Below are 27,856 nucleotides of genomic sequence, written 5' to 3' on the forward strand. Positions count from 1 at the left end.
AAATTATTTTTGAGGTTGAGACCCCAGAGTCAGTTATTCACTTACTGCTGACTCCAACTGCGCTGCTGTACCTGGCCTGTGATAGCACATTAAAAACACTCCATAAGACCATGAGGCTCTTAGCATTCAGGAGTAGCATTGCTCAGGAGAATCCAGTTCTGAGTAAAACAAACATTTTGATGCTATTGCCCTTCACAACGACCTACATGTGCGAGATTGAATTTTTTGTTTTCACAAAGATGAAGGTGGCACGAAAGAACTGCCTGAAGTCTCCGACTGATATGTGCATTGCCCTCTCCACATGTGAACCTGAATGGATTGATATAATCAGGATCAAGCAGGATCCCCTTTTGCATTAAAGGTATGCACACGTGGCGGGTGTTGTGAAGGTCGGACGTTGAGGGTCGCTAAGGTCAACCGGCATGGGTCACGAAGGTCGACCGACATGAGCCGCAAAGCTTTGCTGCCTTGGGGCCCAAAGGTCAGCCAGTTGGCAAAAGTGGGTCCCAGGAAAAAAAGTTTGAGAAACACTGTTCTAAAGCAGTGTTCTTCAAACTTTTTTTCCGGGGACCCATTTTTACCAACCGGCCACCCTTCGGGACCCAGCCCGGCCGACCTTCGCGACCCACGCCGGCCGAACTGCGCGACCCACCATTTTCTCTTACCTTGTTTGCTGCTGACAAAAATGGAGGAAATGGTTTTGGATCCCTTTGGCCCTCGTACACTCTCCTCCAATGGAACCTGTTGGATGAAGGTGAAGCCTTCCGGTGTCGGAAAGTATGGAGTCTCCATCTGTCCAAAGTTCTGCATTTTTTTCCTGTACAATTTTATCAAATAAACCCCCCCCCAAACTTGTAATACAAAAAGCTGCGCCCGTTTAAAAAAACGAGGCCGCACTGCACATGCGGGCTGATGATCAAGCACGCATGCGCAGTGGGGCCGCATTTGTTTTCCATGTTCGTGGCCATTTCGAAGGCCGCTTGCAGCCGGCGTTACTAACAGATTGTGCGCAGATTTGTGCGATCTGGTGCGCCGCGACGGACGGCTCCGCACCCTCCCATGACCCACCCGCGGGTCGTGCCCCCGAGTTTGACAATGCCTGCTCTGAAGAGCAGTCCCTGAGGCCAATATAGTTTGAGGTGAAAAGGTCAGACTCTGGTCTCAGCTGCAGATGATTTAAAACCCACCCAAATAAATTGCCCTAAAAAATGGATTCCGCATCTGTTGTAAACCTCACCCTGCAGGCGTTTTATTGTCTTCTGAGCATATTATTGCAGTTAGGAGAGTAATTAGTCGAATTGCCTTTTAAATTGACATTCAAACATCTTGCAACCTCCTCCTGTGGCCTAGTGGTATAGATCATTGAACTGATTAACCCACAAACCTAGAGCCATGCTCTGGGGTTTCAGGTTCAAATCTCTTCAAGGTACTGACCATAAGATATAGGAGCAAAATTAGGCCATTTGGCCAATTGAGTATGTTCTGCCATTCGATCATGGTTGATATGTTGATAGGGGCTGTTTAGCACAGGGCTAAATCGCTGGCTTTGAAAGCAGACCAAGGCAGGCCAGCAGCACGGTTCAATTCCCGTAACAGCCTCCCCGAACAGGCGCCGGAATGTGGCGACTCGGGGCTTTTCACAGTAACTTCATTTGAAGCCTACTTGTGACAATAAGCCATTTTCATTTCATTTCATTTCATTCCATTTTTCATATATTCTTCATCCCCATTCTCCTGCCTTTTCCCCTGATCCCCTTATTAATCAAGAAATCCTCTTGTTAATCAAGAACCCCAGATTTGTGCTGGAGGTGCTGTTACCTACAGGGCTACAGACCTAGAGCTGGAAAGTGGAATTAGACAGAATTGTTGTGGGCAGCATAATCAAAAACATCTCCCACCCGGCTTATTCACTCTTCCAACCTCTTCGATCGGGCAGGAGTTACAGAAGTTTGAGAACACGCACTAACAGATTCAAAAACAGCTTCTTCCCCGCTGTTACCAGACTGCTAAATGACCCTCTTGTGGACTGATCTGATCTCTTCACACATCTTCCCTACTGATTGGAACTGCACTCCTGTATGCTTCATACAATGCCTGTGTCTCTGTGTTTACATTGTGTATTTATCATATGCCCTATGTTTTTTTCATGTACGGAATGATCTGTCTGGACTGTACGCAGAACCTTGGTACACGTGACAATAAACAAATCCAATCCAATCCAATCTTAGAACACAAGAACTAGGAACAGGAGGCAATTCAGCCTCTCGAACCTGTTCCACCGTTCAATATGATCATGGCTGATCTCATCATGGCCTCAACTCCACCGTCCTGTCCGTTCTGGTCTATGGTTCCTGTGCATATGATCCACTTAGGCCCATTCCTCTGCTCTTTCACCACAGTCAGGAAATGTTCTCCTCATCACGTATTTATCCAATTGGCTTCTGAAAGTTATCAGGGAACCTACTTGCACCAGCCTTTCATTCCAGATCATAATAACTCGCTGCACAGATAAACCCTCTGATCTCACACCGACTCTTCTCCCAATTATCAGAAATATGCCTCCCTTGGTTAAGGACCTTACTGCCTCTCGGGAATAAAGCTTCTCCCTATTTACTTCATATAAATCCTTCATAATTTTGATCTTCCTTGTTAGGTTCTCCAGGAGAAACAACCCAAGCTTCTCTAATCTCTCCACATGACCGAAGTCCCTCATTACTGGTACCATTTGAGTAAATATTCGCTGTATTCACACCAAATCTTTTATTTTCTTCCCTAAGATGAATGAAAGATAATGTCTGGTTGAGGTGCAAAGTATGCTGCCAATTTGCTATCACCAGTTTTGCGCTATCACTCAAGATTAATTTCACCTCCAGCATCTTAATGCATTTTTGAAGGTCTAATGCAGGTAGGGAATACACAGTGAATAGTAGAACCCTCAAGAGTATTGAAAGTCAGAGAGATCTAGGAGTACAGGTCCACAGGTCACTGAAAGGAGCAACACAGGTGGAGAAGGTAGTCAAGGAGGCATACGGCATGCTTGCCTTCATTTGGCCGGGGCATTGAGTATAAGAATTGGCAAGGCATGTTGCAGCTGTATAGAACCTTAGTTAGGCCACACTTGGAGTATAGTGTTCAATTCTGATCGCCACACTACCAGAAGGATGTGGAGGCTTTAGAGAGGGTGCAGAAGAGATTTACCAGAATGTTGCCTGGTATGGAGGGCATTAGCTATGAGGAGCGGTTGAATAAACTTGGTTTGTTCTCACTGGAACGACGGAGGTTGAGGGGCGACCTGATAGAGGTCTACAAGATTATGAGGGGCATAGACAGAGTGGATAGTCAGAGGCTTTTCCCCAGGGTAGAGGGGTCAATTACTAGGGGGCATAGGTTTAAGGTGAGAGGGGCAAGGTTTAGAGTAGATGTACGAGGCAAGTTTTTTACACAGAGGGTAGTGGGTGCCTGGAACTCGCTACCGGAGGAGGTGGTGGAAGCAGGGACAATAGTGACATTTAAGGGGCATCTTGACAAATACATGAATAGGATGGGAATAGAGGGATACGGACCCAGAAAGTGTAGAAGATTGTAGTTTAGTCGGGCAGCATGGTCGGCACGGGCTTGGAGGGCCGAAGGGCCTGTTCCTCTGCTGTACATTTATTTGTTCTTTGTTTGTTCTCCTTCTTGATCTCCACAACAACCCTCAGTACTGCATCCAATGTCAGAGTCCATGGTGTATCCAAGTGTTTGAAGAGAGCCTGAAACTGCACACCATAGATCTGATTTCGAGGTCGGAGTTCTACCACTGAGTCAATACTGACATACTCACCACCGAAAAGCAGGAGAGAAAAGTCTGCTTAGTAATAGAATAGATCTGCAAAACATTGTTGCATGCTTAATTAGATCCAGTCCAACACCGTTAATCAAAAATGTTTAATTGAAGAAACTAGGTAGGGTCTAATTTGGCATCCGAGTGAGTGCCACAACTGAGAACATCACTTGAGGGACCAGGTTTAACTGGGATGATATTTTGACATCCCCTCCACTCTCATCATTCAGAGACGAATGTCAAATAACAATGGCACAATCGTTTGGGGGTTTCTGGAAATTAGTCCAACTCAATTAACTCGCTGTAATCAACATTGTGGGCGTCATAGAACTTTATAAAGGGCAAATTGATACTCTTTGCCTGACAGAAGGAAGAACTGGCGGTGACTCGTTGCGCACTGGGATGCCTCACTTGTTACAATGCGTTGTTTGCGTTGCGTTCCCCTTACTGGGAGCAGGAGACTCCACGTGCAAACTTTTTGGAGAATTTCACATGCCAGGACTGTCGGAGGATGGGGACATCATCATTGGTGGGGTATTTCCCATCTACAATAAAGAATTGGAAGGAAATAATTCATTTAAAACCACACCAGCACGTTCAGAGTGTGTCAGGTGAGACTTTGTTCAGCGTTTGTGGTTACTTTTCAAGTTCAGGAGAACATTCGATCAGTGCAGAAGTCTTCTCGTCTTTTCGACCTTGAGCATTTACTGCTGAGGTCTTCAGGTGTAAGCCGTTTTCTTTGTCGGGTTGCTCAAATTCGTTTTAGTTTCCAGACCTCAGGATCCGAATTATGAACTAGAAATTGTTAAACTTTTCCTTTAGAAGTTGACTTTACATCGTATTTATGTCCCAATCCAATATAATTATTCTCACCTGCAAACTGGACTGCGTTTAGTTTGAAGTACCGCAACTTTAAATTATCACTTTAATCATTTATTTTTATTTTTTTAATGCAATGGTTGTGCCGAACAAGTCATAATTTTATCCAACCGTCTTTTGTTGCCCTTTACAAACGTTCTGTGAAACTCTTACCAATGCAATTCGTTCAAAAGGTGTAATAAAAGTGTGTGCACATGCTGTTATCCTGCAGCTTTGATCTCAGAGCATTCCGCTGGACACAAGTCATGATCTTTGCAATAAAGGAAATAAACCAGGATCGGACCATCCTTCCAAATGTTACGCTGGGCTACAGGATCCACGATTCCTGTGCTTCGCCGTCCCAGGCCCTCAAAGCAGCCCTGACACTGATGAACGGACAAGAAAAACATATTCCAGAGTTTAATTGCAAAGGGGATTCTCCTATCCCAGCCATAATTGGAGAGTCTGGATCATCACAGTCAATAACCATAGCAAGGGCTGTCGCATCTTTTGGAATTTCAATGGTAAGGTAATTCAGTAAAAAAAATGTTTTTTTCTAAAATAAATATGTAATTGCATTAATATAATAACCAGTTGTAAAGCCCATCAGGCATCACAGTGTCGGAAAAGGAGCAAGGACGGCACGGTAGCATAGTGGTTAGCACTGTTGCTTCACAACGCCAGGGTCCCGGGTTCGATTCCCGACTTGAGTTACTGTCTGCACGTTCTCCCCGTGTCTGCGTGGGTTTCCTCCAGGTGTTTCAGTTTCCTCCCACAAGTCCCCAAAGACATGGGGCGTCATTCTCCGACCCCCCGCCGGGTCGGAGAATGGCCGTTGGCCGCCGTGAATCCCGCCCCCGCCACCGCCGAAGTCTCCGCTCCCGGAGATTGGGCGGGGGCGGGAATCCAGCCGCGCCGGTTGGCGGGACCCCCCGCTGGATTCTCCGGCCCGGATGGGCCGAAGTCCCGCCCAGGAATTGCCTGTCCCGCCGGCGTAAATCAAACCTGGTATTTACCGGCGGGACCAGGCGGCGTGGGCGGGCTCCGGGGTCCTGGGGGGGGCGCGGGGCGATCTGACCCCGGGGGGTGCCCCCACGGTGGCCTGGCCCGCGATCGGGGCCCACCAATCCGCGGGCGGGCCTGTGCCGTGGGGGCACTCTTTCCCTTCCGCCTCCGCTACGGCCTCCACCATGGCGGAGGCGGAAGAGACTCTCCCCACTGCGCATGCGCGGGAAACTTTCAGCGGCCGCTGACGCTCCCGCGCATGCGCGGGGAAACTGACAGCGGCCGCTGACGCTCCCGCGCATGCGCCGCATTTCCGCGCCAGCTGGCGGGGCAACAAACGCCATTTCCGCCAGCTGGCGGGGCGGAAATCCCTCCGGCGTCGGCCTAGCCCCTCAATGTTGGGGCTAGGCCGCCAAAGATGCGGAGACTTCCGCACCTTTTTGCCGGCGCGATGCCCGTCTGATTTGCGCCAGCTTTGGCGCCAGTCGGCGGGCATCCCGCCGTTGGGGGAGAATTTCGCCCCTGCTGTTAGATGAATTGAACATTCTGAATTCTCCCTCCGTGTACCCGAACACACGCCGGATGTGGCCACGAAGGAACTTTCACAGTAACTTCATTGCAGTGTTAATGTAAGCCTACTTGTGACAATATTAAAGATGATCATTATTAAGTGCATTGCACCATTCAATCAGACCAAGGTGGCTCTATATCTTAACTCAATCCATTCACCTTGGTTCCTTGCTTACCAATCATCTGCATTTAAAAAATTCAATTTACCCTTCATTTCAACAGTTTGCTGGGGAGAATTCCAGATTCCCCCCACTGCTTGTGTAGAAATGTGGGGCGTCATTCTCCGACCCGGCGGGGGGTCGGAGAATGACCCCCCGTTGGCCGCCGTGAATCCCGTCCCCGCCGAAGTCTCCGCTCCCGGAGATTGGGCGGGGGCGGGAATCGGGCCGCGCCGGTTGGCGGGACCCCCCCCCGCTGGATTCTCCGGCCCGGATGGGCCGAAGTCCCACCCAGGAATTGCCTGTCCCGCCGACGTAAATCACACCTGGTATTTACCGGCGGGACCAGGCGGCGTGGGCGGGCTCCGGGGTCCTGGGGGGGGGGGCGCGCGGGGCGATCTGACCCCGGGGGGGTGCCCCCACGGTGGCCTGGCCCACGATCGGGGCCCACCGATCCGCGGGCAGGCCTGTGCCGTGGGGGCACTCTTTCCCTTCCGCCTCCACTACGGCCTCCACCATGGCGGAGGCGGAAGAGACTCCCCCCACTGCGCATGCGCGGGAAACTGACAGCGGCTGCTGACTCTCCCGTGCATGCGCTGGGAAACTGACAGCGGCCGCTGACGCGCATGCGCATGCGCCGCATTTCCGCGCCAGCTGGCGGGGAAGCAAACGCCATTTCCGCCAGCTGGCGGGGCGGAAATCCCTCAGGCGTCGGCCTAGCCCCTCAATGTTGGGGCGCCTTCCGCACCTTTGGGCCGGCGCGATGCCCGTCTGATTGGCGCCGGCTTTGGCGCCAGTCGGCGGACATCCCGCCGTTGGGGGAGAATTTCGCCCGTGCTTCCTGACATTGTCCACGAATAGCCAAGCTCCAATTGGAAGATCATTGAATCCTCCATCCACCCCATTCTGGGGGTGCTCCATTCTCCCATCAAACAATATAGGAAAATATCAGAATCATAGAATTTACAATGCAGAAGGAGGCCATTCGGCCCATCAAGTCAGCACTGGCTCTTGGAAAGAACACCATACTTTAAAAAAAAAAATTTAGAGTGCCCAATTCATTTTTTCCAATTAAGGGGCAACTTAGCATCGCCTTTCCACCAAGCCTCCACATCTTTGGGTTGTGGGGGCAAAACCCACGCAAACACGGGAAGAATGTGCAAACTCCACACAGACAGTGACCCAGAGTCGGGATCGAACCTGGGACCACGGCGCCGTGAGGCTGCAGGGCTAACCCACTGTGCCACCGTGCTGCCCGAGAACACCATACTTAAGCCCTCACCTCCTCCCTATCCCAGTAACCCGACCGTACCTTTGTGGACACTAAGGGCAATTTATCATGGCCAATCCACCTAACTTACACATATTTGGACTGTGGGAGAAAACCGGAGCACCCGGAGGAAACCCACACAGGCACTGGGAGAACGTGCAGGCTCCGCACAGTTCCCAAGCCAGGAATCGAACCTGAGACCCTGGCGCTGTGAAGCAACAGTGCTAACAGGGCAGAGTTGGGTAATGTTATGAAAGGGGGAGTAAGAGATGTTGGTGAAGGAATGCCGATGACATGAAGACCTTATCTTGGTGTCAAATATTATGCCTAGGTTACATGGGGCCTGGTCAGGATTGGACAATTTCCTGGGAAAATGATGGGGTAATTCATGAGGGAACAGATTATGATAGGAATCAAAAATAATGGCTTCTCTCCTCCCAATATTTAGTGGAGGAAATTCACCCTCATCCAGTTATGGATGTTGAGTAATCATGGACAAATCAGAAACATTGTCGGGGTCGAGAGATGTAATGTTGAGATAGAGGGAGGTGGGTGCACATGTGGTACGTGATGTGTTTTGGGATGATATTGCTGAGGTAAAGTATGTAAATGCAAAAGAGGAGGGAGCCTAGCATAGATGATTGTAAGGTTTTGGAAATAATTATGAAGTTCCTAGAAGAGAAACCATTGCAAATGTTTCTCTGACTATCACTAAAAATACATGACTGACACCAGGCTGGAGTGATCTCCCTGAAGTTGGATGATGGAGGAGAGTTGTTGGAGGATGGCATTGTTAGCTGTGTCAGGGGTTGCAAGGAGGGTGAGGACAGATAGTTGACTTTGACCGTGGTTACATTTAAATTATTTGTGATTTTAATAAGGACAATTTCGGAATAGGCACAGCGATAGAGACTCTGATTGGAAGTGATCAAATATATAGTTTGAATTAAGCAAGTTGGAATTGAGAGCAGGAAGGTATAAATATGGCCTATCAAAGGTAACTTTCAAATTAGTTGGGGGGTATTTTGTACTTTTTAAACTTAGTTTCAATCAAAGGTTGAGCAGCTCCCTGCTTTGCACATGACCATTAGAGAACAGACTTTCCTCCTCCTTCAGTTCTAGTTATTTGATCTCCTGGCCACAGGGAATACATTTTTTTAAAAAAAAATTGTTTTTATTCAAAAATGTTTACAAAATTTTACAAACCACTACAGAAAGAAAGCAACAAAAACATAATAATAAAGAAAAGCAAATTAACAACTTAACAAAACAAGGTGGGGTATCTGCCCTTCACCAGTGAAATCAATCCACCACCCATAGCGCCCCCCCCCCTCCCCCCCTCCCCCTGGTTTGCTGCTGCTGCTCACCTCCACCTCCAGTTCCGCGAGAAAGTCAAGGAACAGTTGCCACCCCCTGCAGAACCCCTGCAAGGACCCTCTTAAGGAAAACGTTATCCTTTCCAAACTTGGAAACCCAGCCATGTCACTGACCCAAGTCTCCACACTTGAGGGTTTCGCATCCCTCCACATTAACAAGAGCCGTCTCTGGGCTACCAAGGAGGCAAAGGCCAAGACTCCGGCCTCTTTCGACTCCAGCACTCCCGGATCTTCTGACACCCCAAATATCGCTATCCCCCAGCTCAGCTTTACACGAGTGTCCAAGACCTTGGACATAGCCTTTGCAAAGCCTCTCCAAATGGCTTGCTGGGCTCCCTGAACACCTCACACCCCACCCTGTCCTCCACCCCAAAGAACTTACTCATTCTCGCCACTGCCATATGCGCCCGGTGTACCACTTTAAACTGAATCAGGCTAAGCCTGGCACAAGATGAGGAGGAAGTGACCCTGCCCAGGGCGTCTGCCCACAGGCCCTCATCCAGTCCTCACCCAGCTCCTCCTCCCACTTGCCCTTCAGCTCTTCCACCGAGGCCTCCTCTGTCTCCTGCAGCTCCTGGTATATGTCTGATACCTTTCCGTCGCCTACCCACACGCCCAAGCCCACCCTGTCCTGTATCCTTCGGGCCGGCCACAGGGAAGACATGAATATTATATGGGGGAGTGCAAGCAGGAATGGAGCCCATGTAAATTTGCATCCATTTATATTAATAGATTAATACAGGACCATCCAACCATCTTCTTAACAATATGTAGACTTTCCAACTCAGCCAGAACCATTCTCCACACTCTCCTGTGGAGTCAAAACTCCTGGTCAAAACTGAGACAATTAGGGGAAATCATTCAAACATTGTTGTAACCCTCTTGGCCATCCTAAGTATTGTCTGCGGGACCACTTTTATTCTTATTGATATTACAAGTACCTCTTGATCTCCATTCCATTGAGAAACAGGTTTAGATTTTGCTTGAATTGAATGCACTGTTACCTGTAACCACACCTTTCTTCAAGATCCTAAAAGAAAGCGCTCTTCTTAATTGCCCATGTCACAAAAGAAGATTACATTTCACAATCACTTACTTTCATTTTTCTCAAAACATTTGCAGGTCAGCTATTTTTCTACTTGTGCATGTTTAAGCAACAAACAAGAATATCCTACATTTTTCAGAACTGTACCAAGCGATTTGTTCCAGGCTAAGGCTTTAGCTCAGCTTGTAGAACATTTTGGCTGGACTTGGATTGGGACCATTGGAGGTGACAATGAATATGGTCGATATGGAATTCAAGCATTTAGAGAGCTTGTTGAACAAGCTGGAGTCTGCATCGCTTTCTCAGAAATGGTTCTCAGAACGTATCCTGAAGAAAGAATATTGAAGATTGTAGATGTCATAAAATTGTCCACTGCAAAGGTTATCTTGGCTTTTGCTTCCGAGGGTGACCTATACCCTTTGCTGAAGGAAATAGTCCATCAAAATATCACTGGCATTCAGTGGATAGCCAGCGAAGCTTGGATTACAGCGACAAGACCCTCCACAAAACACAATTTCAAATCTCTCGGGGGAACAATTGGATTTGCAAGTCACAAAATGGCAATACCAGAATTGAGACATTTTCTTATGAGTCTACGCCCTACAGCATATTTTACTGGCGGTTTTGTAAATGCTTTTTGGGAAGCAATGTTTGGTTGCACATTTAATAGGGGCATATCTGTGCTCAGTACCAAGCAATGTACAGGGCATGAAAACTTACTAAAGGCTAATGACTCCTTCTTTGATGTAACTCATTTGAGAGTTTCCTATAATGTCTACAAAGCAGTCTATGCCATTGCTCATGGACTCCACAGCCTGCTATTTTGTGAAGATGAATCAATGGGACCTTATCTTTGTGCTAATGTTTCAAACATCAAGCCATGGCAGGTAAGAGGAATGTTCCAACCAGCACTTTAATGCTGAATTTAACAATTCTGATCTCAAATATACAGAGCTATAAACGGTACTCATGGCATGCATTGTTAGGATGCTTCATTGCAAATTACAATTTCATATATGAAATGAAAATCACTTATCGTCACAAGTAGGCTTCAAATGAAGTTACTGTGAAAAGCCCCTAGTCGCCACATTCCGGCACCTGTTTGGGGAGGCTGTTACGGGAATTGAACCGTGCTGCTGGACTGCCTTGGTCTGCTTTCAAAGCCAGCGATTTAGCCCTGTGCTAAACAGCCCCCATTTATAAATAAAGAAGTTACATCGCTAATGTGTCACCATTTCAAAAAGAAAAAAATATGTGCCTCAGCCCAACCCAGATTTATGGATTCAATGCATAATATAGAAAGCCTGCAGCACATAAACAAGCCACCCATTGCGGAAAGATGTAAAAACATTGGCAAGGCACTAAATCAGTTTCTGTGCCATGGTGTGTTTAATCATCTGAGCAGGAATGGCATTTACTCAGTGGTTAGGAGGAGGTAAACAGCCAGGGCTTCTGCCCTTTCTGCATGGAATTATGCATTTATGAATGGGGACAAAATTGGGTTTCATTGTGATCTCACTATAATCAAATAGCTCAATGACAATCACTGTAAAAACTTGCATATATAGAATAAACATTCGGTGAAACTGCGGAAGAGTGTTTAATATCATGGAAACCTACATCTGCACAAGCTGGAGCCCTCGGAATCCACTTGGGTAGAATAGGAATGAAGATACAAGTCAAAAACATATACATGTAGTGTACAGTTCTTTACAGTGGAAGTTACTGTCATTGCTGCATTTTTGAAAGAAAAAAACAGATTCTTTTTTTTGAAAGTCTTGAAATGCATATCTTAATATATCTTAATTGTTTTAAATAACTAAACTCCTCTTTCTGACCGCTCCTCCAAGCTATTCCAGCATTTGAAAGAAGTAAGATTTACAAATCGCCTTGGAGAGCATGTATATTTTGATCCAAATGGGGATCCCACTGCATCCTATGATATTATAAACTGGCAGGAGAACCAGAATGGCTTGGTCGAACATGTAACAGTTGGCTACTTTGATGCATCCGCAGCAACAGGAAAACAGTTTATGATAAATGAAGATAGTGTTATTTGGCATGGGAACACAACAAGAGTAAGTCTCTGCTTAAATCAGTGCTTTTTTGCTGAATGAGTTGTTACTTTGTTAGTGGAAGAGGACCAGTCTGTTCAGAGGTGATGTCTAAAGCCACATCTTCACAGAAAGGGTGGTGGAAATCGTACAACTTTACAGGACAACTGCAGGCTAATTTGTCTGTTGTTTTTATGCAAGTTATTTGAAGGTACACCCAATTAGTTTCACTCATATGCTCATCCCCATTACATTATAATTTTATTCCAGCGAATATCATCGTTTAAAAGTTACTACTGAATTCACTTCCATTAATTACCAGCTTAAATTGGGCATCTATATAGTCCTGTAGGCCAAAAGTCACAGCAGAATTGTATTCAACCGCACAATCCGCCCTCCTACCATATCCTGCACTCCACTGTCCGATGGGCTTTCCCATTGTGGCCATCCCAAGCTGTCGGGGAACATGGGGGTGTGGGTGCTCTGCCGGTGAAGCGGAGGATCCCGCCGATGGAAAATCCCACAGAAGGTGTCCACCTATTGAAACAGCAACATGCCAAATAGTGGAAGCTGCATGTAATTGGCAGAACTTAACAATCCCACAACCAATGAATCGTAAGATCATAAGACATAGGAGCAGAATTAGGCCATTCAGCCCATCGAGTCTGCTCTGCCATTCAATCATGGCTGATACGTTTCTCATCCCTATCTCCTGCCTTCTGCCCATAACCCCTGATCCCCTCATGAATCAAGAACCTATCTATCTCTGTCTTAAAGACACTCAGTGACTTGGCCTCCACAGCCTTCTGCGGCAAATAGTTCCACAGATTCACCACCCTCTGGCTGAAGAAATTCCTCCTCATCTCTGTTTTAAAGCAGTCGCAGCCTCACAGTCTGAGGCTGTGCCCTCACATTCTAATTTCTCCTATTAGTGGAAACGTCCTCTCCATGTTCACTCTAACTAGGCCTCTCAGTATTCTGTAAGTTTTAATGAGATCCCCCCTCATCCTTCTAAACTCCATCGAGTACAGATCCAGAGTCTCCAACCGCTCCTCATATGACAAGTCCTTAATTCCAGGGATCATTCTTGTGAGCAAATCTAAATTATGCCGACTTGCCATACCCAGTCACGAATGCTGATGGATGATTAAACAACGAACTTTAGAGGAGGCTCCACAAATACATAATCCTCAATGATGGGAAAATCCAACACTCTGGTGTCAAAGACAAAGATTTGTAACCATCTCCAGCCAGAAGTGTCAAGTAGATAAATCGCCACAGAATCGTCCTGAGGTTCCTAGAATCACAGCTGCCAGTCTTCAGTCAATTTGACTTGCTCTGTACGATATCAAGAAACAGCTGCATGTACTGGGTACAGCAACATTCTGGGTCCTTACAACATTCTCATATTAGTACTGAAGACATGTGCTCCAGAGTTAGCCATGTCCCTGGTCAAGCTGTTCTCGTACAGCTACAACACAGACATCTTCCTGACAATGTACAAAATTTCCCTGGTACGTCCTATCCACAAAAAGCATACAGATCCAATCTGGTCACTTACTGTCCCAGCAGCCTACTGTCAATCACCAGTAAAGTGATGGAAGATGTTGTCAAAAATGTTTTCAAGCATCACTTACACAGCAGTATCCCAGCCACTGATGCTCAGTTGGAGACTGCCTGGGTCATTCAGCTCCAAACCTCATTGTCGTTATGCTCCACACATGGGGGAACAGCTGAATGCAAGACATGAGGTGATGATGACTGCCCTTTATATGAAGGCAACACATGCCTGAGTGTGGTATCTAGGAGCCCGAGCAAAATTAAAGGCAATCAGATTAAGGAGAAAAAGTCTTCATTGGTTGGAGTTAAAGTCAGCACAAAATAAAATGATTGTGGTTGTTAGGTGCCAATTATCTCAGCCCTGGGACATAATTGCAGGTGTTCCTCAAGGTCTTATCCCAGGCCAACTATCTTCATCTGTTTCATCAACGACATCCTCCGTCATAATGTCAGAAGCAAGGATGTTAGCTGATGATTGTGCAATGTTCAGCACCATTTATGACTTCTCAGATACCAAAGCTCTCTGTGCCCACATGAAGCAAGACCTGGACAATATTAAAACTTGGCAGATAAGTGGCAAGTAATATTCATGCCGTAAATGTGCTAAGACATGACCATTCCCAACAAAAGAAAATCTAACCACCTCCACTTGACCTTCAATGGCATTATCATTGCTTATGCCCCCCCTCGTCAACAACAACCTATAGTTACCATTGACCAGAAACTGAACTGAATCAGGCATATGGAATTTGTGGCTGCAAAAGACAGGTCAGAGGCTGGGAATTCTGCAGCAAGTAACTCATCTCCTGACTCCCCAAAGCAAGTTCATCATCTGAAAGGCACAAGTGAGTGCTGTGCTGAAATGCTGTCCATCTTCGTGAATGAGTATCGATCCAAAATCACACAAGAAGCTCACCACCATCAAGGACAAAGCAGCCTGCTTGATTAGCACCCATCCATCTTCAACATTCACTCCCTCTACCACTGATACACAATGTGAACACCTACACGATGCACTGCAACAGCTCATTAAACCTTCTTCAACAGCAACTTCCAAATCTGCGACATCTACCACCTAGAAGGAGAATGACAGCAGATGCATGGGAACTCTTCTACTTGCAAACACTCCCCGCCCCCGACAGACACCATTCTGATTTGGAGCTTTATCTCCATTCCTTTACTGCCACTCAGTCAGGATTCTGGAACTCCCTTCCTGAGAGCACTGTGGCTATACCTACACCAAACAGAACAAAATGGTTCAAGGGGCCATTAATGAAATCATGCTGCTTGCATTCCCAGAACATTACTGCCCAACATCTACCATTCCATTCCAATGTGCCCTTCCCCTACATGATTACCTGCCCTCCCAATCAGTGAGCTATCTATAGGGAGTTCAGTTTGCACTGGCAGTTGGCCAATAGCTTTGAAATGAGACCTGGTGATCGTAATGGTACAAAGTTTCCCATTCAGTGCATTTAGAGCTTAAAGCGGACTCTTAATTTGTACTGAAATGAAAAGTCCCCCCCCCCCAATACATCTTCATCCTTACAATCTCTGAGGCAAAATCTTATCGTCTGTTTTGATCTCTTTCGTCATGAAGGTGCCACAGTCAGTGTGCAGTGAAAGTTGCCCACCTGGCACAAGGAAGGCCGTACAAAATGGACAACACATTTGCTGCTTTGACTGCATACCATGTGCGGAAGGTGAAATCAGTAATATAACAGGTTAGTGAATGTAATGTTACCATCAAATTACAGTTTTTGTTGTGTACACTCTTCACTAGAATAATTGCTTTTGAAATCAAAAGAAATCTATTAGTATGACGGAACTGACAAGGTGGTTGAAGGGATAAACAAAGGGAATCTATTCCCATTGGCTGGAGGGTTGATGGCAAGAGGGCACAGATTTAAAGCATTTGGCAAAGGAATCAGAAGGGAGATGAGGAGAATTTTAATTTTTACAAAGGGAGTTGTCATTATCGGTAATACAATGCTTCATATGGGATAGTGGAAGCAGTTTCAACTGTCTAAAGGAAATTGGATATGAAAAGAAACAAAAATGCTGCAAAATAATGATCCCAGAGCAGGGGAGTGCAACTTACATACAGCTGGTAGAGGGACAAGGTTCTGTACTGCATGATCCTTAGATTCTCAGAATAACTGAAACTCGTAGTTAGTTATTAACAAGTATCTATTGCTGATTAAATTCTTCCAGATTCATTAGAGTGCTTGAAATGCCCTCTGGAATACTGGCCCAGTGATGACAGCCAAAGATGTGTACTGAAAGAAGTTGAGTTTCTCTCCTTTGAAGATACGATGGGGATTATCCTGATGACATTCGCATTATTTGGAGCATGCATCACTTTGATTATTGCTTCGGTATTCCTATACCGCAAAGATACCCCCATAGTTAAAGCCCACAACTCTGAACTCAGTTTTCTGTTGTTGTTTTCATTGGTACTTTGTTTTCTCTGCTCACTTACATTTATGGGCAAGCCTTCAGTCTGGTCTTGTATACTGAGGCACACATTGTTCAGCGTCACCTTTGTCCTTTGTATGTCCTGCATATTGGGGAAAACGATTGTCGTGCTGATGGCATTTAAGGCAACTGTCCCCCAAAATAATCCAATGAAATGGTTTGGGCCTTTGCAACAAAGGCTCATCGTTTGTGCATGCACTTTCATCCAAATTGTGATCTGCGTCACTTGGCTTGCTATAGCTCCCCCATTCCCAACAAAATACTTGCAGTATCACAATGCAAAGGTTATTCTGGAATGTAATGTCGGGTCTCCAATAGCCTTCTACTGTGTATTAGGTTACATTGGCATTTTATCATGCTTGTGCTTCGTGTTAGCTTTTCTGGCTAGAAAGCTACCAGGCAATTTCAACGAAGCGAAGCTCATAACCTTCAGCATGCTTATCTTCTGTGCAGTGTGGTTAACGTTCATTCCAGCCTATGTAAGCTCACCTGGCAAATACACGGTTGCTGTTGAAATCTTTGCTATTTTGTCATCCAGCTTTGGTTTGCTTTTCTGCATTTTTGGTCCCAAATGCTACATTATACTGTTCAGACCAGAGAAAAACACAAAACGGAATCTGATGGGGAAAATACCTTCAAAAAAGCTTTAAGGAATATACATTGGCACAATTTCATTGCGACAATCAAGTCAAGCACATCTATAACTATATTATACCCTGAGAACTACCCTCCTTTATCACTTTAATTGCTTTGTCTGCATCTGAAATGACTAAATCTGTACGTCCTTCATCGTGGCCCAGCTGTTGTGCAAAATAACTGCAAGGCACAGTTTAAGAAAATATTGAAAATTACTAAATGCATTGATATTAGGAACATAAAGATTAATAATCAACTTAAATTATCAACCAAAATAATAAATAATTTACAGGTATACCAATAAAAAAGGAAGGCTGGTATAGGAATAGGATCATTAAGAGACAGACATGCCAGCACCACAGAGAGCGATGAAGCGATGTTGAATATATTAAATATTTATCTATTTCACCATTTGAAAGGGAGATAGAAGAAATTGACACAGCATGGAATGATGAGAGAGATGAGAATAATGAGATAAGTGCATTTAAAATGAACAAAAAGGGGGATTGTACTGAGTAACCTTATCAAACTCAAAGAAGGTAGATCTCCTGGTCTGGAAAGATCGCATCTATTTGAAATATTCTAGGGAAGCGTTAACATAACCATTATTAGACAAAATTAATAATTATATTGAAAATGGTGTAGTACCAGATGACTGATGGCCATTCCTGCAGAGCAGGGAATCCCAAGGAATTAGAGAACACTTAGCTTGGCATCAGTGTTGGAAAAATCCCTGTTGAAAGAGAAGAACATCTAGCAAAGAAGGAAGTAATGAATATTCATCATGGATTTCGAAAATAAATATCTTGCTTGCCCAAACTTACTGAACCTTTGAGGTGGTAAAAGAGAGAGTGAATAATGGTAATGCATAATATTGCATTTATCTGGATTTTCAAACAGCTTTTGATAAGTGCCTCATACCAGACTAATGTCTGTGGCCAGAGTATGTGGAGTCAGGGGTTAAGTGGAGAATGGAGCTGGCTTCAAGACAGAAAGCAGAGAGTGGAGTAAAGGGTAATTTTCTAGAGTGTCCGTAGGTTCCACAAGGTCCAGTGCTGGGACCACTGCTGTTCACAACTTAGTTGAATGATTTAGACTTTGGAATCAACACCATTTTGACATTTGTAGGTGATACCAAATTTGATGGTGGAATGGAGGGGCAGTGAGGAGGGGGTTGTAGTCATTGAGACAGTCAATATTGAGGAGTATCACAACAAATCACAAGAGGATATTAATAACCTTGCAGAATGGGCATTTAAATCCAACAGGAAATTCAGAAGAAACTTTTTTACCCAAGAAGGTTGAGAATGTGCAACTCATTATGACAGAGAGTATTTGAAGCAAATAGTTTGGATACATTTAAAGGGAAACTGAATCCCTACAGAACCATATAATCTCTACAGTGCAGAAGGAAGCCATCAAATCTGCCCTGACCCTTGGAAAGAGCATCCTACCTAGGCCCCTGCCCCCATCCTATCCCCATAACCCAGTAAGTAACCCCACCTAACCTTTTGGATATTAAGGGCAATTAAGCATGGCCAATCTGCCTAACCTACACATCTTTGGACTGTGGGAAGAAACAGGAGCACCCGGAGCCGCCCCAATAATATTTATTAGTGTCACAAGTAGGCTTACATTAACACTGCAATGAAGTTACTGTGAAAATCCCCTAGTCACCATATTCCGGCGCCTGTTCGGGTATACTGAGGGAGAATTCAGAATGTCCAATTCACCTAATAAGCACGTCTTTCGGGGCTTGTGGGAGGAAACCGGAGCACCCGGAGGAAACCCACGCAGACACGGGGAGAATGTGCAGACTCCGCGCAGACAGTGACCCAAGCCAGGAATCGAACCTGGGACCCTGGAGCTGTGAAGTAACAGTGCTAACCACTGTGCTACCATGCCGCCCAAGGCAAGTATATTATGGAGAAATGGCCAGAGAGTTGCAAAGGTTTATTTTGAAGAGGAAAAATGGGAGGAGGTTTGAATAGAGCATAAATGCCAATGTGGACTGATTGGTCAAGTGGCATCTAGCTGTGCCATATATCCCATGTAACCCTGTGTATAAAAGGAATGGGGCAAAGAACAGCCACATTAATGAAACCTCTTTGAATGGAAACCAGCGGTTAATTCATGGTTTGTGAGTGATCCAGATTGCAATGGCGCCTGAAGCTAACACAAAACTATCACTCAAAGCTGAAAATGTGTAACAATGTGCTAACTGTGGAACCACCACATAGCTCAATGAACCATCAAAAATTCAAAGCAGGATGGAGGATTATTTGGGCAATATCCTGCATTAGTAACAACGATGCACTGGGGGGGGATGAGGAACTAATAATATTGGATTTCGAACATCAGAACTTCCAAATTTGATCATGTGACCGTGCTGAGTTAGCTCAGTGCTGTCAGGAGAGCAAGCAAGGTGCTACAGTTGCCCTCAGAATTTATTGGCCTGGGAGGGGAAAACTGCCTGGGTTCCTGCTCTTGAAATTTATCCAAAGACTCTTCTTGGTTGTCAGGTGGGGTTAAGACCAAATTTGGGAGTGATATCCCACCCCACAATCAAATAGGCTGATGTAGCCAAGAATGAACTGTGCCACCAGAACCATTACTTAACTCACACCTTCTGAAGTGAAATTGACAGGAGAACGTTGATGAAGAAAGTAAGAAAGAAAGCTGTCAAGAGCAGGAGGAAAACAAGAGGGCAAGGTGATATCTAAACAACCACAGAATCCCTACAGTGCAGATGGAGACTATTCAGTCCACAAAGTCGGCACCGACCCTCTGAATGAGTACCCTACCCATGTCCACTCCCTTGCCCTATCCTCACAATCCCATAACCCCCAGTTAACCTGCACATCTTTGGACACTAAGGGCAATTTTAGCATGATCAATCCACCTAACCTGCACATCTTTGGACAGCAGAAGGAAACCAGAGCACCCGGAGGAAACCCACGCAGACACGGGGAGAACGTGTACACTCAATAGAGAGAGTCGCGCAAGGCTGGAATCAAACCTTGGACCCTGGCGCTGTGAGGCAGCAGTGCTAACCATTGTGCCACACAGCCGTGCAGATTTACAGCGATAGTGAGATGTGGGAAGGCTTTAAAATCCAGTGCCTGCTTAGTGGCTTTACCTGCTTCCTAAATGGCTGAGTGACTTGGCACTGACAGTACAAGGGCTGGTTTAGCTCAGTGGGTTAGGCAGCTGGTTTGTGGTGCAGAACAAGGCCTGCAGCGCGGTTCGATTCCCGTACGGGCTGAGAATTCTGAATTCTCCCTCTGTGTACCCCAACAGGCTCTGGAATGTGGCGACCAGGGCTTTTTCACAGTAACTTCATTGCAGTGTTAATGTAAGCCCTACTTGTGACAATAAAGGTTATTTATTTTTATTTATTACAATTGCCCAGATGCCCAACTTCATTGTCCAGCGAACTGGAGTAGCAGCGCACAAGAAATTCCTATTCTGGAAATATCCTCACACCAATGACTGTTATCCTTGGGGTGAAAGGAAGCTTCACTTCATTACAGTTTTAATCTTCTGAAAGGATGCTAGAATTGGGATGTTCAGCATTTCTAAAGATTTGATGATTTATTTAGTTGAACTTTGATATCCTATTCCAATGAACACCGATTATACTATTTCAAACCAGTACTAGTGAATTATATGTAATAATGTGCCATTTTAACTGTTGTTGTATCATCTAAAGTGATTAGCCATTTGATGAATCATATTGGTTTCACAATAAACAGAATATTAATGGTTGTCCTCGAACACCAAAGCAAACCCAATATTTTCATTGACAATTCAGTAATTGCAACATGTGTAGTGAATATAGTTCATACTCAGTGATGTTGGTTTTAAATATTTACGGTCAAGATATCGCTAATAAAATCTATGTGTAATTAGCTTTATTCCTGTAAAATTAAAAAACAACTTACCTTTTGATTGATGTATGTTTATTATTTTTAATACACAGGTGTAACATGGAGTTGCCATTGTCCTCTTATTATAATTATATATTGTTGTAATGATATAATACAAGGCACCAATCGATCATGAAGGATTGAGTAAACACCTTGTGGTTTCATTCATTAGCACATGACAGCAGTTACATATAGGTATAAAGCTTGAAAACATCAGAACTGTTTGTGTGCACTGCTTAATGAAAAAGTGAAACTAAGACCGGATCACATGACATATTTCAATTCTAGTGACCTGATGGGAATACCCCTTAAAGGCACATTGCAGCATCCGCCTGTCTTTTTAAATATATAGGCCGGGATGTTCTGAAAAAGCGGCTAAGTGTTGACGCCGGCGTAAACACCGGTGTGTTTCACGTCGGCGTCATCGGGCCTCTTGCCACAGCGATTCTGTTGCCCACAGGGGGCCCGCATGGCGCTGGAGTGCTCTGCGCTGCTTCAGCTGCCGTACGCGGCCCTGCACTGCTCGCCGCGGGTCCACGCATGCGCGCGGCGGGCCGGCGGGGGTCTGTGCACAGCGGGCCGGCGCAGAGGAAGGTAGCCCCCCCCCCCAGATCGAGCGTGCCCGCCGATCGGTGGCCCCTGATTGCGGGCCTGGCTGTCGTGGAGGCCCCCCTGGAGTCTGTTCCCCCCCCCCAGCAGGACGGCAACCGCGGCCGCGGGTCCGGGTTCCCACCAGGTGGAACCATGTTAGAACCACGCCAGAGGGAACTTCGCCGGTTGACCGCGGAGAATTGGCGCGGAGGCCTCTTTCATTGGCCCCCAGCGGCGCCGCGTCAACCGCGCACGCACGGCTTTTGCGCGATTCTCCGGTCGGAGCATCGGACCAGCGGCGCAGGCCGTCTCGGCGTCATCTCCGATTCTCCGAGCCGGCACGAGTTCGGATGATTTCACGGCCATGTTTTGCCCTCTCAAAGATGGATAACTATTTACGATACATAATTTCATTGCACTGAGGAATCTAGGTGTCTCTAAAGAATACGTGTAAAAGCTCTATGAGTCTCAACTGGTCTGCCTATATCTTGTGATGGTAACTGTGTCTGGATGTTTTTTTGTTTACTCAGAATGATTAGTGGGATTGTGATTCTTGGATATTGTTCTTGGTTGCATGTGAGTTCTTGTCTTGCAATAGGACTGTCCGGTGATTGAGGAGCTAGAATATCTGATTTGCCCTTAGTTACGCATTGCTATTGCGCTTTGTTTGTAATGTCTTCATAGGACCTTTGTTCTGAACAAACGCTTGTCAATTCAGCTGGGTGCTTCATACCTTCTGGATACAAACGTGTTGTCCTAACTTTAAACTTGACATTTCTGTATCTGCATATTTATTGTGTATTTTGGCTATCTTCTCTCGTAGTTCTAAAACATTCTCTCTAGTTCCTCACAGAGCAGAAAGGGTAAGAGTAGGAAAATTGAACACAGGGCTGCAAAACATAGCCTCTGTGGGTGGCAGAATATTTGCACTTAAAGGTGTAACTTTCAGATGTAACATTGCGAAGATGTGAAGATCTTGCTTTGTCTGCCGACATTAAAGAATTAGGGATTTCACTGTGTGAATCATTTGTTCAGCTAGGCTGTTAGATCCAGGGTACTGAAAAGAAGTAGTGGTGTGATTGATATTCCACTTCTCACACAGATCCCGAAATGGCTTACTCATAAATTGTGGGCTGTTGTCCATTATGATCTCTGTTGGCACACCAAATAAACTGAAAATAGCACTTCCAGTATGTGCAACAGTTGTGCTTGACATGTCGTGCAATTGTCAAATCATGGAGTGCTTGGCAATGTAGTCCATGGTGACAATGAAGTCAGTGCCATGGACGAGAAAGAGGTTGGGAGCGATTTTTGACCAAAGGTAGGTAGAAACCTCATATGGAATCAATGGTGCATTGTGCTGACTTGGCATATGGGTCTGACATATCTCACACTTCTTGATGATGGCTTCAATGTTATTGTTCATACCTGGCCAATAGACTGTCTCTCTTGCGAGTCTTCTAATCTGTGCCCATAAGTGAGTGATAAAGTTGTTGAATAATATCCAGTATGATGACCTACCTGCTGTCATAGCGCGAGGTATCTACAAGGAGGTTGCTTAAATCACAGTGATTTATTCAAACTACAACGAGGTAAACTATATACAGACACAGCAACTACAATACAGTTCTTTATTCCTTGTGGTGAATTTTCCATCCAGGGTCACCCAAGCACATTTAATGGGCAGCACGGTAGCACAAGTGATTAGCACTGTGGCTTCACAGCGCCAGGGTCCCAGGTTCGATTCCCTGCTGGGTCACTGTCTGTGCAGAGTCTGCACGTTCTCCCCGTGTCTGCGTGGGTTTCCTCCGGGTGCTCCGGTTTCCTCCCACAACCCAAAGAGGTGCAGGTTAGGTGGATTGGCCATGATAAATTGCCCTTAGTGACCAAAAATGGTTAGGAGGGGTTATTGGGTTACGGTGATAGGGTGGAAGTGAGGGCTTAACTGGTTCGGTGCAGACCCGATGGGCCGAATGGCCTCCTTCTGCACTGTAAGTTCTATGTTCTGTGCACGTTTGCCGATGGGACGGAGAATCTAAAAATCGAATCGACGGCAGGCGTTGGTGGGTGCCGATCTGAACGCAATTATCCGACCCTCCACTGGCAGTGGCATTGAGGTTCATGGATGGATGTAGATGAATGTAAATAGGCAATGGGCACGGCACCCTAATATCCAGCCCTCTGTGATTCTCCGGTGACCTGGGCCAGGAATCACATGGGTGGGGATTACTGCAGGTCTCACCTAACGTGCGTCTGACATGCTGGTCCTCCCAGTGGGCTAAGGGATTTGTCCCCAAAGTCCAACCCTCCTCCTCACAATGCACTACCTGCACCCCACCTCGACTAGAACCCTCTCTTAACCCCCAAAGATCCCCAAAATGAGAGAACACCCGAGACCCCCTTAATAGGGAGACCCCTCTAGGGACCCCCTTAATAGGAAGGTTCCTGGTCCCCCTAACTGAAGGAACCCCTCCACAGAGATCCCCTAATCAAAGGAATACCCCCCACCACAGGACCCCCTGACTAATGGAATCCCCTCCTCCACACACAGGGACCCTCCTAACTAAAGGGACAGCCCACAGAGACCTGTGGGGGCCCCTCTAGTAAGGGGGTCTTTGTGGTGTGTTCCTTAATTTAGGGGCTCCAGATGGGTCTCCCTATTAATGGGGTCTCGGGGGGTCTCCATATTCAGCTGGTGCTGGGGGAAGGAGGGGTTCTCCCTATTCAGGGAGTCCCTGGAGGTGAGGCTTCCTATTATGGGGATCTCTGGTGGGGTATCCATATCCGGGGGTCCCTGGGAGGGCCTTCCTATTAAGGGGGTCTCCTTAGTTAGGGAGTCCCTTCAGGGGATGGGTTGGGTCATGCCTGTACTTGGGGGAAGGGGGCACTGAGGCAATCTGGGGAAGGGTGGACTGGTTTGCAGTGCGGGTAGGGGTGGCCGACCACAGTATTTCGCTACCAGGCAGCCCGCTCGAAATCCAGCCCAATAGCGGGATTCCCTTGGAAATCCCTCATATTCCTCGCCATGCATAAATTTGCATGGCACGGGATCCAAAATTGGATTGGATTTGTTTGGATTGGATTGGATTTGTTTATTGTCACGTGTACCGAGGTAGTGAAAAGTATTTTTCTGCAAGCAACTCAAATATGTCATTTAGTGCATGAAAAGAAAATACATAACAGGGCAACACAAGGTAAATACATAGGCACCGGCATCGGGTGAAGCATACAGGAGTGTTGTATTAATCAGAACAGTCCATAAGAGGGTCGATTAGGAGTCTGGTGACAGTGGGGAAGAAGCTGTTTTTGAGTCTGTTCGTGCGTGTTCTCAGAATTTTGTATCTCCTGCCCGATGGAAGAAGTTGGAAGAGTGAGTGAGCCGGGTGGGAGGGGTCTTTGATTATGCTGCCCGCTTTCCCCAGGCAGCGGGAGATGTAGATAGAGTCAATGGATGGGAGGCAGGTTTGTGTGATGGACTGGGCTGAGTTCACGATTCTAGTTTTTTACGGTCTTGGGCCGAGCAGTTGCCGTACCAGGCTGTTAAGTAGCCAGCTAGGATGCTTCCTATGGTGCTGGTAAGAGTCAGTGTGGACATGCCAAATTTTCTGAGTTTCCTGAGGAAGTAGAGGCGCCGTTGTGCTTTCTTGGTGGTAGCGTCGACGTGGGTGGATGAAGACAGGTTTTTGGAGATATGTACCCCTAGGAATTTGAAGCTGCTCATCATCTCCATCTCGGCCCCGTTGATGCAGATAGGGGTGTGTGCAGTACTTTGCTTCCTAAAGTCAATGACCAGCTCTTTAGTATTGCTGACATTGAGGGAGAGATTGTTATCGGTACACCACTCCCCTAGGTTCTCTATCTCCCTCCTGTATTCTGACTCATCGTTGTTCGAGATCCAGCCACTATGGTCGTGTCGTCAGCAAACTTGTAGATGGAGTTGGAGCCAAATTTTGCCACGCAGCCGTGTGTGTATAAGGAGTATAGTGGGGGGGGGGGGGGGGGGGTTAAATACGGAGCCTTGCGGGACCCGGTAGTGAAGAGTATTGTGGCGGAGCTGTTGCTGTTTATTCTTACTGATTGTGGTCTATGACTCACAAAGTCGAGGATACAGTTACCGAGTGAGGAGCCAAGATCTAGGTTTTTGAGCTTTGATATGAGCTATGCTGGGATTATGGTGTTGAAGATGGAGCTGTAGTCAATAAATAGGAGTCTGGACTTCCGGGTGCGGCGATGACCAGCTGAGTCACACGTTTCGGCAGCTCCCGGTGGAACGGACTTTTGGGCTCTTGATAGGAGCCCCAACGGCAATTTTAACGGCTAAAAACACCGTGCGGTAAACCAGAAGGGAATTCCCCCTGGACACGGATGGAAAAAGGAGAGGAAGGTGGCCGGATTGCAGCGGATCCTTTGGAACAGCGGCAAGGAAGGCAAGCAAAAACCAAGATGGCGTCGGAAGGTGGCAGTTTCACATGGGGCCCTGAACAACAAGAGTTCTTGAAATGCTGCGTGGAAGAGATAAAAAAGGAAATGAAGAAAGAGCTGTTGGCCCCGATACTACAGGCGATCGAAGGGCTAAAGGAGGAACAAAAGACCCAGGAGCAGGAGCTTCGGGTCGTGAAGGCGAAGGCAGCCGAGAATGAGGACGATATACAGGGCCTGGTGGTGAAGACGGAGATACAGGAGGCACATCAGAAACGATGTGTGGAGAGGTTGGAGGCACTGGAAAACAACGCAAGGAGGAACAACCTGAGGATTCTTGGTCTTCCTGAAGGTGTGGAGGGGGCGGACGTCGGGGCATATGTGAGCACGATGCTGCACTCGTTAATGGGAGCGGAGGCCCCGGCGGGTCCGTTGGAGGTGGAGGGAGCATACCGAGTTATGGCGCGAGGACCGAGAGCAGGAGAAACTCCCAGAGCCATAGTGGTGAGATTCCTCCGTTTTAAGGATAGAGAAATGGCCCTTAGATGGGCGAAGAAAACTCGGAGCAGTAAATGGGAGAACGCGGTGATCCGCGTTTATCAAGACTGGAGTGCGGAGGTGGCGAGAAGGAGGGCGAGCTTTAATCGGGCCAAGGCGGTGCTTCATAAAAGGAAGATAAAATTTGGAATGCTGCAACCGGCAAGACTGTGGGTCACATATCAAGGGAGGCACCACTACTTTGAGACGGCGGATGAAGCGTGGACTTTTATTGTAGAAGAAAAACTGGAATGAGTGGATTATTAAAAAGAACGTTTGGATAAAGTGGTGGGGCGAATGTGGGGGGCGAAGAGGGGTTTTATGTTCTAATCCTGCGGTGTGGTAACTTTTCTCTCTCCCACAGGTGGTGATGGGGGGAGGTGGGGAGGGAGAGGAGATGGGGCGTTGACCATGGGGGGCGGGGCCAAGGGAGGAGCGCGGGCTTGGCTCCCGCGCTATGATAATTATGGCGGGAATAGAGAAGCAGGAAGGAGGGGGCGTCGCACGGTGCGAGCCGTGGTCACGGGGGGAAGCCGAGGTCAGCCAGAGTTTGCTGACTTCTGGGAGCAACATGGGGGGAGTAATTACGCTGGCGGGGGGTCTAGCGGGGGGGGGGTGGGAGGGGGGAATTACTGGGTTGCTGCTGCTGGGGAAAGGGGGGAGCGGGTACGGGAGAGGATGGGCGGGGGGGCACCGCCTGGGGGAGATACAGCTGCGTGGGAACTGGGTGAGAAGCTGGAAAAAGATGATGGCTAATCGGCAAGGGGGGGGGGGTGGGAAGCCCCCCAACTCGGCTGATCACGTGGAACGTGAGAGGGCTCAACGGGCCGATAAAGAGGGCACGGGTACTCGCACACCTTAAGAAACTTAAAGCAGATGTGGTTATGTTACAGGAAACGCACCTGAAACTGATAGACCAGGTTAGGCTGCGCAAAGGATGGGTGGGGCAGGTGTTCCATTCGGGGCTAGATGCGAAAAACAGGGGGGTGGCTATATTAGTGGGGAAGCGGGTAATGTTCGAGGCAAAGACTATAGTGGCGGATAACGGGGGCAGATACGTGATGGTGAGTGGCAAACTACAGGGAGAGACGGTGGTTTTGGTAAACGTGTATGCCCCGAACTGGGATGATGCCAATTTTATGAGGCGGATGCTAGGACGCATTCCGGACCTAGAGACGGGAAAGCTGATAATGGGGGGAGACTTTAACACGGTGTTGGAACCAGGGCTGGATAGGTCGAAGTCCAGGACTGGAAGGAGGCCGGCAGCAGCCAAGGTGCTTAAAGATTTTATGGAGCAGATGGGAGGTGTGGACCCGTGGAGATTCAGTAGACCTAGGAGTAAGGAGTTCTCGTTTTTCTCCTATGTCCATAAAGTCTATTCGCGCATAGACTTTTTTGTGCTGGGTAGGGCATTGATCCCGAAGGTGAGGGGAACAGAGTATACGGCTATAGCCATTTCGGATCACGCCCCACACTGGGTGGACTTGGAGATAGGGGAGGAAACAGGAGGGCGCCCACCCTGGAGAATGGACATGGGACTAATGGCG

At 46.9% G+C, this 27,856-nt stretch overlaps 1 protein-coding gene across 2 annotated transcripts; it reads left to right on the forward strand.

Moving 5' to 3' along the window:
* The first annotated feature begins 4,288 nt into the window (after window positions 1-4,288).
* On the forward strand, window positions 4,289-16,847 carry LOC140389263 (extracellular calcium-sensing receptor-like). Of its 2 annotated transcripts, XM_072473445.1 has the most exons (6): window positions 4,289-4,366; window positions 4,834-5,205; window positions 10,183-10,992; window positions 11,956-12,183; window positions 15,320-15,443; window positions 15,934-16,847. In XM_072473445.1, the coding sequence occupies exons 2-6, from the start codon at window positions 4,897-4,899 to the stop codon at window positions 16,845-16,847; spliced, it is 2,385 nt and encodes a 794-aa protein (XP_072329546.1). In that variant the 5' UTR covers window positions 4,289-4,366; window positions 4,834-4,896. The 2 variants fall into 2 exon arrangements, with proteins under 2 accessions (XP_072329546.1, XP_072329547.1); XM_072473446.1 differs by lacking the exon at window positions 4,289-4,366 and having other exon boundaries at window positions 4,921-5,205.
* The last annotated feature ends 11,009 nt before the right edge of the window (window positions 16,848-27,856 follow it).

Source organism: Scyliorhinus torazame, chromosome 14 (assembly GCF_047496885.1).
Source record: "Scyliorhinus torazame isolate Kashiwa2021f chromosome 14, sScyTor2.1, whole genome shotgun sequence".
NCBI classification, from domain to species: domain Eukaryota; kingdom Metazoa; phylum Chordata; class Chondrichthyes; order Carcharhiniformes; family Scyliorhinidae; genus Scyliorhinus; species Scyliorhinus torazame.

Coding starts and splice junctions, on each gene's coding strand:
- LOC140389263 (XM_072473445.1), top strand. CDS start 4,897: ATGCTGTTATCCTGCAGCTTTGATCTCAGAGCATTCCGCTGGACACAA. Junction 5,206..10,182: donor CATCTTTTGGAATTTCAATG/GTAAGGTAATTC, acceptor AAACATTTGCAG/GTCAGCTATTTTTCTACTTG. Junction 12,184..15,319: donor GGCATGGGAACACAACAAGA/GTAAGTCTCTGC, acceptor TTCGTCATGAAG/GTGCCACAGTCAGTGTGCAG.